The sequence below is a fragment of the Poecilia mexicana genome, unplaced genomic scaffold (genome assembly GCF_051168715.1).
Source record: "Poecilia mexicana isolate PSO_F unplaced genomic scaffold, ASM5116871v1 scaffold_22, whole genome shotgun sequence".
Taxonomy (NCBI): Eukaryota; Metazoa; Chordata; class Actinopteri; order Cyprinodontiformes; family Poeciliidae; genus Poecilia; species Poecilia mexicana.
In genome coordinates this window covers 8,303,448-8,316,993 of record NW_028263391.1, presented here as the reverse complement: position 1 = coordinate 8,316,993, position 13,546 = coordinate 8,303,448, and the positions used below count along the sequence as shown (strand labels likewise).

At 41.7% G+C, this 13,546-nt stretch overlaps 1 protein-coding gene across 1 annotated transcript in view; it reads left to right on the top strand.

Moving 5' to 3' along the window:
* The first annotated feature begins 1,141 nt into the window (after nt 1-1,141).
* The window catches only part of efna2a (ephrin-A2a), a 109,914-nt gene continuing 97,509 nt past the window's right edge, over nt 1,142-13,546 (top strand). The window contains exon 1 of the mRNA XM_014986871.2: nt 1,142-2,173. Within this exon, the coding sequence (XP_014842357.1) occupies nt 2,031-2,173 (143 nt within the window). The 5' untranslated portion in view covers nt 1,142-2,030. The remainder of the gene's footprint in view (nt 2,174-13,546) is intronic.

Sequence of the window (13,546 nt, the reverse complement as noted above, 5' to 3'; positions counted from 1 at the left end):
TATACTATTTTCAAAGAAAGTTTGTAAGCCCACCTCAAGAAAGATGTCTTTTGCTTCATTTTTCTGTGGATAGCCAGTTCATGATGCTCCACATCTCCTTCTTGATGTTTTTGTGTTTCCTATTGATATTTTGCCACCTACAGGCATGGCATAGTTACTGCAACATTTTTTTTTTCATAGGACATTTCTAGTAATGACAGACTTTTTTAAAAGACCGAAGATAAAACAAAATCTTGAAACTGATTTTTATCAGTACAAGGCCTAGAAATTGTGTAGCGAACCATTGATCTGTCCTCATTTTCATGTGTGAGAGAAACTTTTTTTTTTTGTTTGGGGGGTAGAGCAACAAGATCGGCTCTAGTCCTGAGGACCACGTCTCTCTGGTTGTACCTATGGTTGTGTGTGGAGGGGGAAGAAGGAGGAACGCCGCAGTTCGCTGATACCTGTCAGGAGGTTTGCAGCTCTCGAGTTTTAAATTCGGCACTCTGTCTGGTTGCCATTTGGGCCCTAATGGACTCTAATGAAAAATGACTCCACTGTTGCGGCGATCCATCAGAAGGTCTTCTCCTTCTTCCTCCTCTCTCAAGCAGATCTGGGGGTGTAGTGGCAGGAAATGTGACTGGCATCTGAATTTTGGCATAATATCCATTTCGAAAACAGCAGATGTCAGTTGTTAATGAAAAGTTTTATTGGTTTTTTTATATATATAATTTAATGTCAAAATATCACTTATACACAACAAACTTTTTTTTTAAATAATGGTTTATGAAAAAAACATTCTGTTTGTTTTTAGCTTTTAATTATATTTTAGCAATTAATGATAATAGAGCTCTTTGATTGGACGCTCCATGTAGCTGCATTGTTCGTTTGTGCCTCAGGCCGGTTCTGGATAAGATTTGGTATCTTATATAGTGAGATTCAGCATGAATTTCCATTTGAGCGCTAATGCGACTCATTTGAAGAACAAAAAAAAACCACGTAATTATGGCGCATTTTACGTTAATTAACTTTTAATGAGTGTTTAATGACTTCTACGCGCTCTCCGTTGTGTATCGCCAGGGCGCAGTGAGTCAGCCGGCCCCTGGTCCCCAGAGGGAGCGCGGGCCACAAGCCCCGCCCGCTCTGAAAGAGGAGCGAGCGCTGGATGGAGAGAGAAAGAGAGGAAGGGGAGGGGAGGTGAGAGGATAGAGATGGAGCGGGTTACTTTACACCAAATCAGGGTTTCAGTGAGTAACACTGCCGCCATAGGTGGAGGTTGCAGAGAAGCATGTTGGGATTAAAGCTGTGACTGAACCCGACGGGCTCCCCGCTCGCACCTGGTCCTCACCGTGACGCACAGGTTACCGGAGTCACGTTGGAGCGGAGCCGGCGGCGGCGGCGGCGGAGGGATCGACCAAGTTTGGGATGCAGTGAGAGAGGATGCTCGCGCCTGCTCGCAGTTCTGATTGCGCTTTAAATTTGGACGGAAAATAAGGTCGCCCGCGTGGGATGCGAAAGGGTCAGATTTTGTCTGGCGTGCGTCAGCCTTAGACATCTCTAGAAATATGTGCGGCGGATTTTGTCTTGTTCGCGCCGAGCAGCGAGGAGATCACCGATAATAGAATCCCAGATCCTTGGATGAATTTTGGAGAAGGACCTGGAAGGGGGAGGAGGGGATTGGCGGAGGGGGATCTGATCCAATGTGGCGCATCCACCGCTCCTGACTGCGCGTAATGGGGAGAAAAGTTTTTTCGGACGCGCTCGCAGCATCCCGCCGCTCGTAAATAACATGTGAATCCCGCTTCTTCTGAACGCAGCCGACGAAGTTTCCGAGTGATTTTCAAACCAGTCCATTATGACTTGAAACACCCTCGGGGTGATCGGGACTCCAATCGAACCAGTTAGCGATCCCCGCACCGCCAAAGACGCGCAGACGGGACGTTCATGATCTAGACACAAGAGAGGATTTCTGCAGCAGCGGCAGCAACGCAGTGAAACAAGCCCGATCCGCTTTTGTCAGAGAGAGAGAGAGAGAGAGAGGTTCCGTTCGGATGGCTGTGATGCTGTACCAGCTTGGCCAGAGGTGTGTGATGGAGCTGGTGCTGCTGACCGTCCTGTCCTGGGTCTCCGTGTGGGCGGAGGAGAAGATCATATTTGACAGACACGCTGTGTACTGGAACAGCTCCAATCCCAAGTGAGTTTTCCTTAAAGTTTGGCCTTGAGGTGTGTGTTTGTGTGCGTGTGTGTGTGTGTGTGTGTGTGTGTGTGTGTGTGTGAGAGTGAGAGAGAGAGAGAGAGTGTGTGTTTGTGTTTTAAGGACTGCCTGTCTGCCAAGCACGCCTCTCAAAATAAAACCTTACCAGTGGGCAACAGTGCCTTGAAATATGGAAGGAACTGCACAGTTTCCCACTGCTTGACATATTCTGTCTGACCTCTTCTGTTTACCTTTAATGCTTTTTTTTTTTTACTAGTCTCCGTTGTGTTTTGGCTGAAAATGCAATATTGATGTTTTTTTGCACACAGACACTGGATGTTTTATGTAGCACAAGGGGCATCTTTTGTTTTAAACAATGAGGGCATGCTGCCTCCTCTTCTCATCACTGTCTGGAGATTTACTCTCTCTCACACACACACACACACACACACACACACATGCAGAAAGCTTTTACCTCTTCTCAACTGGTTTCAGGGTCTGAACGCTCTTGCATTACACACACAAACCATGCAAACGCTCACATTTCGCTCTCTCTCTCTCTCTCTGTTTCTCATTGACATGGCGCAGGAGCACACTCAGTCTGTCTGACTAATGCTTTGTGACAGCCTCTTTTTCTCCTTTTCTATCACCCTGTCTTCTTTCTGTACTTGTTTTGTACCTTCCTCCCTCTCCCAGTCAGGTAAATAAACAGTAGGCACGTGCCAGTTATCGGTATCAAGGTATGTCGAAGGTTATTTTTGTTTTGTTTTTTTTATTCCTTAGAAAGTTCTGATGTGAAAATTTCCCGTCATGGATCACTGTCCATGAAAGCAAAGTTATGTCATGGTCAGAGTTTTTCCCAGCTGCCCTCACATGTCGAGCAAACGTGTAAAGTAAGCTAACTGCTAAATATATTTGACAAATTATGCGTGAGAAGGAAAAATTGTCTCCCTCCACTGACCCCCCCCAAAAAAAGTTTAGCTTAGTGAAATTTTTTGCAGATTCATGGCAATATTTGCCTGAGGTATCAAATATGACACGAAAGGAAATTTCGGACGATTGGATGAGAATATATTTTTTCTTTCCTTCTTTTTCAAAAACTTAAAATCTAATGAATGTTATTTCTGTTTTTTTTTTTTGTTTGTTTTTTTTACAAAAAGCTAGCAACCTGCTTCTCCAGCTTAAAGCACTTCCCCTACTCCCGCCTGTTTCTGTGCACTGCCAGTCAGCTGGCTGAAAGAAGGCAACAGCAACACCAGCCACCAGTTTTACATTGCTTACAAGAAAAACAAAGTGCATCTCAAGATGGGAACCAACACGTGATTATTGTGGTGTAAATTTTAAGGCATGCAAAATATGCCTTATGATTTTGGAAAAGTGCAATAATTTAACACTATAGTAATTAAAAAACTCAATGTATCAAATATGGTACAAAAAACCCAACCTGTAATGTTACCATTTTTACCTGTTAAGTTTTAATCCTGCCAAAACTTTTGCATCAAACTCAAAATGACAGTAAGCAAATGTAATGGCGTTATTATAGCCGTAATAATGAACATGTTATTGCATATTATAGCAGCCACATAAAATATGGTTGTAAAAGTAAAAGCAGTTGGAATGGATCTTTATTGTGTAACTCTAGGTGGTATTTTTACTCAAGGTCATCATGCCGTGAGAATCTCACACCCGCCGATGCTTCATAAACAGTGAAAGCGTTCCCTTCCTCTCTCTTCCTCTCTCTCGCTCATGGCGGAGCTGGTCTAAACCTAAACGGCCCTGGCTCTCCCTGCATCACCCAAACACACCCCGTGCCAACAGAGGCACCGTCTCCGAATGCATCGCGGTTCCACAGAAGGCTCCTCAAATATTTAATAGGCAAGGGAGAACATTTTCTCCTTTTCCCAGAGTCTCTTTCTGTCTTTCTATTTGTCTGTCTGCGCTCCCACTCTCCTGCCATACACACGCTCGCGCACACACCGAAACACACACACACACACACACACCGAAACACCTACGCACCTCGAGCGTCACAGGCTACATTTAAGCTATATAGGAGGTTGCTGGGGGCGCTGTTATTCCATCAGGGACTACGGAGAAGCAGAAGCAAGAAAACGGGGGTACATCAAAAATGCATTGGTGCTAAAGCAGTGAGCCTGGGCTTTGTAGCAGCGGAGAGGTTCATCCTCCCCCCCCTCCGCTAGGCCTTGGCACTGTCACTGCTCATGCTTTGCCTTTCTCTGCATTTACACACGCGCACACACACACACTGATCCCCACAGTGCTGCTCCTGTGATGATCATCCACTTCCATGTATTCCAGATTCCTTTGAATTAAAGTCACTTGATAGGTTTTTTTTTATATATATCATTATAACTGTACTAAAAGGTAAATTACTCATATTAGACTCTGTAAGATGTGCAGTAATTTCTACAGCTACAATAATGAATCATTTTTATTCAAAGGAAATAAAACTTTTTCCCTTGATGGACTTTAACTGGGTCATTATGAGATGAACATGCATTAATATCAGCCGTCTTGATGAAGGAGGAACCGGCTTCCCTGTCCTTTTTAGAAGAAATAAATAAATAAGCATCCAAACAGCATGATGCTGCCACTACCATGTTTCAAGGTGAGGACGGTATATTAAGAGTCACGTACATCGTCGTCTCATCTGGCCAGTTCACCTTCTTCTTCTTCTTCCACATGTTTGCTGAAACCTACCGAGAAGCACACCAACAGAAGCACTTGCCAGAGAGAGTAAAGAGACTCAAAGTGTAGAAAAATGAATAGTTGTGTGAATTAATTGCTCAGAAATTGTGCATTGTCTTTTTCTTTGCATGTCCAAAATGTCCTTTCTGACTCAAAAGCAGCTCAAGAGCTCCTTTCCTAGAAGACCACAAGCACAGACTTGGAGCTTGTAGTCCAGTTAGGATTCAGCGTCCTGCAGCTTTCCGTTTTTATTCGTGTGTCCCCGAAAGCTCATGGTGCTTCTAGTTTTAATTGGCTTTCTTTGCACCTGTAGTTCGAAAGGTTAATATTTTAGAAGCCCTAACAGGGATAAGGTCTTGAACTTTATTTTTTATTTTTATGGAACGATTGCTTTTGTCCTTAATGGAATATTACATTATGTCTTGTCCCTGATTAAATACATCGTAAATAAATTAAAGGTTCACTGTCCCACCATCCACACACTTTGCAAACAAAGTCTCTACTGAATAGGTCATAGATGTGTCACACTAGGAGAAAAGTTGAACATTTTTCATCTAAGGTCCAGGATGCTGCATCCATAGTTGGGCAAGGGGAAAAATAGCAGGCACTTCCTTCTTAAATGCGTAACGCCCCAACTGATTTTATTTTCAAGAACATTTCAATGTAACACCAAATACAAACTAAAGTTTATACACGGAAAAGGTGTCTCGCAAAAGCAGCTCCTAAGGATTTGCTTAAGCCGTTTTACATTTTGTCACATTTCAATCAATTTGAGTGACTTTAACAAGGACAACTTTACCAAAACTGACAGGGCAGGAAAAGGGAGCGTTAATTGGTGAAGTTGCCAAGAGGATGATGAGGAGCAGCAGAGACCCACAGCTCAGGTGAAAGAATCACTGGACAGCTATTATAGCGAACTCCACAAATCTGTCATTTATGGAAGAGTGGCAGGAAGAAAGTCCTGAGAATCGGTTTCTCACAAGCCGTTTAGGAGACACAACAAAGATGTGGAATGAGGTGGTCTGGTCCGGAGGGACCAACACTGAGGTTTGTGGCCTACAAAGTTGTGGGTCTTGGAAAAAAAAAAAAAAAAATCTGCATCTCGGTGTGAAGAAAAACAATTTCTAAGATGAAACAGTGGCGGCAGCATAAATACTTCCACAGAAGCTCTAGTCTCAGAACTGCTTTCCTCTCAAACCAAGGCTTCTTGTATTGCACACTGTCATGACATTAAGCTTCAGTTAAAAGGTGCTTTAAACTTCTTGACAGTCCATGATTTAATGTTCCAACAAAGTGAGATATTTAGATTGTTTTACGATTAAACCAAATTAACCCAGCTCACAGAAGACACCGACCAACTTTCTCTCTCGTTAAAAAGTAAAACCAAGCATTTGAGGAGTCACTTGTAATACTTTTTTTTTTTCCCTGCGCAAAGTTTTTGCTTGTCTTAAGTCTTAGAGGACCACATCTTCTGTTTAATCCCATCATTTCTAAGCAATAGGATTAGCGCTCTTGTGTTTTCCTACTTTCCATCCATGCAGATTTTTCTCAGCCCCTTCAATTAATGCGTGTCCACTTCCTCTCTGTTTACTCCAGCCTGTCTTGCCCTACTTTTCTCCTCGGTGCGTCTGCAGCATTAATAACCATCAACTCTAAAAAAAAAAACATTTAAAAAAATCTGTTAATTGTTTTGTTTTTTTTGTTTTGTTTTTTTTAAACCTTTTAGCTACCGGTAATTGTATGTCAATTACGTTTATTCTGGAGTGCATTGATCTCAGTAAGATTAACCTGAATAAGTCAGGATAAATAAATAACTTCAACTGATGTCCTTTCTTGTGTGTGTGTGTGTGTGTGTGTGTGTGCGTGCGCGCGCATGTTGGTATGTGTGTTAGGGGGTATGAGGGTTGCTCAACTACAAATTGCCCCAAACCTTTGTTCTTTCTTTTTTTTTTTTTTCAGTCCCTGACTCTCAGCAGGTCCTATCTCTTTCTAGGTCTCGCTGGATAAGAGAAAATGCATGAGATAATCCAATTCAAACAGCTCCGGCCACTTTTGGTCACGGCAGGGGGGACGGGAGGGGGGGCAGCACCCTCCAACACACACCATGTGTTGTCCATCCTCCTGTTGCGGTGTGATACGGAGTGATGCGCAGTAACAAAGTGGCATAATGTTATTAACATAACATTATCACAACAATGCTGCAACGTTGGAGCACGATCTGGAAATCTCTCAGACCCGCATGGAAGAGCTTTTTTTTTTTTTTTCTTTTTTTTTCTTCTGCCAACATGCAGGCGGGAATAAATGTGGAACACACACATACATGCAGTTGGATTTAGGTCAGTCACAACCATTATGAATGTCTATTGAATACAAGGTTATACAGGCTCCATTTTTCTATCTGGGTGCTGTTGCACGCTTGTGTATGGATACATATCTGTTCATTTTCCAGGAAAAAAAAAAAGCCCTCGCTGTCCCTTTTCGGTTTTCTAGCCAGCACACACAAACATAGAGGCTGCCTTGTTTGGCTCCCAGGCTCGTATTATAAAGCCTGCAGGTGAGGGGCTTTGTTCACCCCGAGCAGCTAATGTGCTCAGAGCAATAGGCTCTCATCCACACACACACGCACACACTCTCAGACGCACGCACACACGGGCTGAACCGTCCAGAAGGAGCACCTTATCTAATCCCGGGGTTTATCCTTCAAAAGACTTTCTTTTCCTTTTCTCCTTTGTTCCTCCTCCTCTCCTCATCTCTCCGCGTCTTTGAGGAACTCCATGTCAGTGAGAAGCGCTGATGGTGGATGACACGTTCCTTCTACGGGACGCAATCCGTCTCCTTGGAGATGTTCACACACATACACCCAAACACCTGCGCCCACGCAGCCTTTGAGGAGGAAGTGTTTTATGTGCCGAGCACAGCTTTTTTTTATATTATTTAAGTTATATTTTTTTCCTGCATGTAGAAAGTTTCCACACATGTCTGAATTGGTTGATTCCCACCTCCATGTCCTGTCCTTCTGCTTCAGCCAGGGATGCAGTACTTCCAGAAAATAATTGCACTTCTGCGTTTTTCTCCATGTTTTTTAATTGTTGGACTTTTCTAAAAACACATTTGAGTATTACAGATAGATGGATCTTTCCATATTTAGCTTATTTGTCTAGTTCTTGCTGCAAAAAAAAAAAAAAACATGCTCACAGCATGATGTTGCCACCACCATGTCTCACAGTAGGGCTTGTGTTAGCCAAGCGATCAGCAGTGCCAGTCTGTCTCGCCAATCATTCCAGCTTAGTCGCTACATCTCTACTGCCACTTTACCATAAAGCCTTAACTACTGGAGTTTGTTGGCAATCGTTGAACTTCTGGCAAATTCGGCTGAAACTCACACATAAGATTCAAATCTGTAGGAATCTGGCTGAAAAATGGGACCCATACAGGATGTTTAAAGGTTGTATAATTGCCCCTTTGTAATTGTATTAAGCGGTTTGAGCTGATTTTCACAAATTTGTATCTTGACAAAATCTGTCCAAGAAGAGACTTTCCCTTTACGTTCATTGCTTGGTTTCTGCTCCGGTCTGCACTGTCAAAAAGGGATGCACGATTTTTGGTTGATAACGATACCATGTATTTGGTAGCAGGCTACTGAAACTATATGGCTTTTTCTGCTGTGGAATTAAAATACTGCATTATCTTTAGCCTTCTACCAAATACAAAAGCTGAAAATGATGCAGCACTTTCAACTTGTATTATGTTTAATGTCAAATTTATTTATGACATCTGCTCTCTAAGACAATGACAACACTCAGTGCGGATTTGCTGAACTGCAGGCATCATTGTCTGCAGCACAGCAGACAATGAAATCAACGCCTTTTGTATCGGTGAGTTATTTTGAAAGAATGGCCGATGTCTGATATTAAAATTTACAGCAAATATCGTCCGATACCGATACCATTCCGATAATATGGTGCATTCCTGCTGTCAAATGCTAAACTGTATTTACAGCATTCTTGCTGAAGAATCTCAAGGACGTTGAGTGGAAATCAGATTCACTGGTACTCAGTTTTGAACATCATACTATAGCACCTGTTGTTTAAATCTTTAGATTTTTTTTTTTTTTTGAACTTATTTTTAAAAAAAGTCTGAAAACAAGTTTTCCTGCTCTTACTGTAGGTCGCTTTGTGCATTTTTTTTTTTCCCCATTGAAGAGACGCTCTGACTGGCTAAGGCAGGCATTCTGGTGGCGCTGTATGTGTGGTCAGTCATTACTCCACCACCAGCCAGCCCACACACACATCCAGACACCAACACACCACAAGGATTTGCATCCAATTTACATTTAGACGTGTACTCTCTCCTGCTCAGTTACTGACAGTTTGTCAGACTCAAGCTTTCCCCTGGGTTAAATCCATCTTCTGCTGCCTCAATCGCCACTACCCACTCTACCTTTCTTTACTTCCATTTTCTTTTATTTACCCACTCCCTCTCTTTACTTCTGTGCCTATCCAGCTTTCATCTTTACGGTCTCTCTCATCTCCCACTGCCTTGGATCACGACTCCTCTCCCTCCTGGCCCTCCATCGCTCATACGATTGGGATGGTTTTTTTTCTTTCACATCTAACTTCGCATTGCCCTGCAATGTCCACATTGCCTCAGGCGGGCTCACACAAAGCAGCGCTACATCAGGCTACATGTTTCAGCCGTGACCCACATTGGGCTTTATCCGTACGGCCGTGCGCGTGTTTGCTTAAGATGACAGGGCTCTGTTGCGGTTTATGTTGAAAGACGCCAATGTCAAGAGTTAATGCAGTATCCATATCCCCTCGGCTCTAGCTAAACTGATACTTAGAGTAATTAACATCGAGGCTTCCACCTTTGCAAATGATTTCTCCGAGCTCAGCAGGGAGAGACGCGGTTACATAACGAGTTCTAGTCTGGCGGATCTTAGTCATCAGCACATTCAACACGCTGATTGGCAGGACGAGGTCATCTTAATATGCGGGGGCCATTAAGAGTGAAGTAGGTCTGCTGATTTTTTTTTTAAATTATTTTAATGCGCCGTCCAGGCGGTGAGACATTTCAGCATCAGTTTGTGATTTTTTTTAAATTTTTTATGTTGAGCTTATTGAACGAAAACCAAATCTGGCAGCGCTCTCAGCAGAGGCTATGGCTTTCCAACGATGTTTTTTTGTGAACTCGTTCATTCGAGTATGTTGAAACTCCATAAAAGGTGATAATCAGGCTTGACAACTGACAGCAAGGTTTTTAGAAACCAAAAATAGTTCTCATTAACGACACAAAACCTACGAGAGCTTTTTGGGCCCTGATGTGCAACACTTTAAGAACCTTGCTGCAGCTTTGCACGTGTGAATACTAAGTGTTATGTGTCCTGGAACTGTGGATGGGAATTTAACATTTAATAATTTCAGAAAAAAAAAAGAAGGAAGTAAACTCAGTGTGATGCTAACAGGGCCTTGCAAAAGTATTTTCAAACCTTTCATGTTTTCTTCCAGAATCATCTAGTTATTAGCTCAATGCATCTTCATATCACACATGATTAACTTCCCTGCTGAGTATTTCAAAAGCACAGTGATGCTTCTGTCATGTTTCATAGTGGAGACGATGCGCAGATGGGGATTCCTTTCGGATATGGTTTCCAAATAATTAGAAACAATTTAATATCACAAGATTAATAAAGTTTTTGTCTAAGAAAGTCAAAGATTCTTCATCCATCCTGATTTCTAAATCCAATATGGCTGTCACAAGAATAGAAGTTTGTGATGGTTGGAGCAATTGCTTGTGTTTTCAGTGCACTGATGCCTATTAAATCATTCATAGTATTTTGAACCATTTCCTAGTCGACTTTAGCACCACCTGCTGGTTTGTCATGGGAAATACACTTTTTTAATGCGTACGTAATTTTTTTCCAAGGATGAAAATAAAAATAAAAAATATTCATTACAAATTGTCTAGAGTATTGTTGACCTCCAGTGACTTTTGTTGCTTGTGTAACATTGAAGATTCATAGGGGAAGCTGTTTGGTTGTATTTCTCTGAATGTTTTAGAAGTGGAAATCACTCAAGATCGTTGCCAATCTTGCCAGGAGCGATTCTTTTGAAAAGTTCATCATCAAGGTCAGACCACAGAAAACTCAGAGGAACCGCATAAAACCCAAGAGATGCATTTTAGACACTACTGACCTTAATTTGAATGCTAAATATTGAATTTCTGCCAAGAACAATGTAAAGGCAAGAGCAAATCTTTTTTAGCGATCATAGAAAGGCCATAAGAAAAACTGTTTGACTGTACTTTTAATGACAATCATGACTTAAGTGAAATCCAAAACTTTTTTGGGGGTCTTATTATGCCTTAAGATTTAAAAAGGATAGCGTAGAAATGCTAAAGTGAAATTTGGTAAAAAGATTACAAGCAGTTTTAAGATCTTAACATATCACATTTAGCGCACCGCCTTCCACTTACGTTTCCTTATGTCTCTAATCATCGACCTCCTCGTAAGTAACTGCATAATGATAATTACTAAGACATTGTGAAATGGCTTTTTTTTTTGATAAACTGCTTTGATATTTTCGAGAATGACAGTTAGTTAAAGATGGTAGAAGCTCAGCTTGGTTTCAGCTCTTCCCAGTCTGACCAACCTCGGCTAAAGAGTTCGTGACAAGAGTTAGTAAGACACCAGCTACGGAAAAGATATCGCCTGGTTGTAAACTTTTAACAGAACCCCACTTCAAAACTCCGGAAAGGTTTCGCTTTAACGCCGGTTCTTGACCCCCTGCTACGTGAAACCGACTCTTCTCTCTCTGCTGTGCTCATTTAACCTGGTTAAACACAGGTGTGGCTGATCACGTTAACGACGAATGCATTCATTCAGGTGTTCTGGAGCCGGGCTCGGCTTGCTGAGCAACGTCGTTAGGATGATTAATTGCACCTGTGCTTTCCCCACAGCGCCAGAGAGTTTGCGGGAAAGCAAACTGTTATATGTCAAGTGTCGAGGAGCTAAGAGCGGAGGGCCTGTTTATTACTGGCTTTATACCATCTGAGAGTTGTATTTAATTACTGCTCGGTTTCATTTTGCTGCGCTTCTGCCCGAGTTGAAACATTTTGTTAATTACTTTCAGATGTGAAATAGCTTAGCGGGTTTTTTTTTTGTTTTTTTTTATGCGTGGTGCCTTCCGAAAAATATTCCCACCTTGTGGAATTTTGTCACGTTGATTTGAATTTTAGGGGATATCAAAACACAGAGTGGTGCATATTTGTGCAGAGGAAGGAAGAGATAAGGGAAGTTTTTTTTTTGAGTTTGATATGTATTTTCTGAAAGTTGACAAATATTTGCCCATTTCTTCTTTTCAAAATAGTTTGAAGCTGCAGGTTTAGGGATGATCTTCCTCTTGAAGGTGAAGCCTCTAACATCCTGCTTCTCTATCCATCTTCCCGTCACCTCTGACCAGGTTTGACCTGCTGAACAAATTTATTCCCACAGCATGATTCTTTTACCACCTCTCCTGGTGTGTTCAAGTTGATGTGATTTCTCCTCTCTACAAAATATTTTCAAAAAGCACTTTTTATTTATTTTTTTATTTTTTGGTCTCATCATCTGACAAGAGCTCCTTCATCCACATTCATCCAGTGTCTGCATGGCTTGTGCCAAACTCTTAGCAGGACTTCTTGTGACATCTTCCTACAAACACAGAAGGACCTAAGATCTAAAAACTCCCACTCTGAATCTCTCAAGCTCCTCCATAGTTACCGTTGTCCACAAGCTCTCCTGGCATGAACTGCTGTTTTAGGTGCTGGGTCAGTTCTTTCATGCTTTTTCCATTTTCATTTGGTAGATTCAGCTGCATTATGGGAGATTTTTAATGCGTTGGATGCTCTCTCTTTAACCCAGCCCTTCTCTGGACCTCCTTACTGCTCTGTCCTTTGGTTTTCATGATGCTGCTTGTTCACTAATGACCTCTACCAAAACTTTGATGCTTTCACAAAACAGCTTGATTCCGACTGTGATTAAATTACTTACAGGGAGAAGTGACTTATGAGTACAATTTGCTGCACTGGATTGTCATTTATAAAGTCCTGAGTAGAAACACACCCCATTTTGCAGATTTTCTTTTTTTTTTTTTTTATGAAAATTCTTGTGATTCCCCCCCCCCCCTTCAAAGCACTAATATTAATTTTTGTTGGTCTATCACTCAAAAAAATATACATATTTTTTGCCATAGCTACAAAACGATTAGTCATCCTTGGTAATAACTCATTCACTGGTTAATCTTAGTTCTGATTAAATCCTCAAACTGTAATGTAAAGAGTAACAAAAAATATATATATATTCCTCAAGCGGTTCCATCTTTCCCAAACATCAGAATTAAAGATTTTACTTCAGAGTGAAGGTTGTGACTTGGAATGCTAATACTTGTCTTAGAAATTATCTCTTTTTCAAAGCAGGTTTACCGCTAAATATCTTCCCCCTCAGGGCAAATGAAATCAGACCTTTCCAATGCATTTCTCACAGAAAATGCATTGGAAAGTGTGTGGATGGAAGCTCCCTCTCTCTTCCTCTCTTTTTCAGGTTTTCTGTCCTGCCTCAGAGTTTCTGAGCTTGCTGGAAAAAAAAAAAAAAAATCATCTTTTGATCTGCCAGTAGAAGTGGAGTTG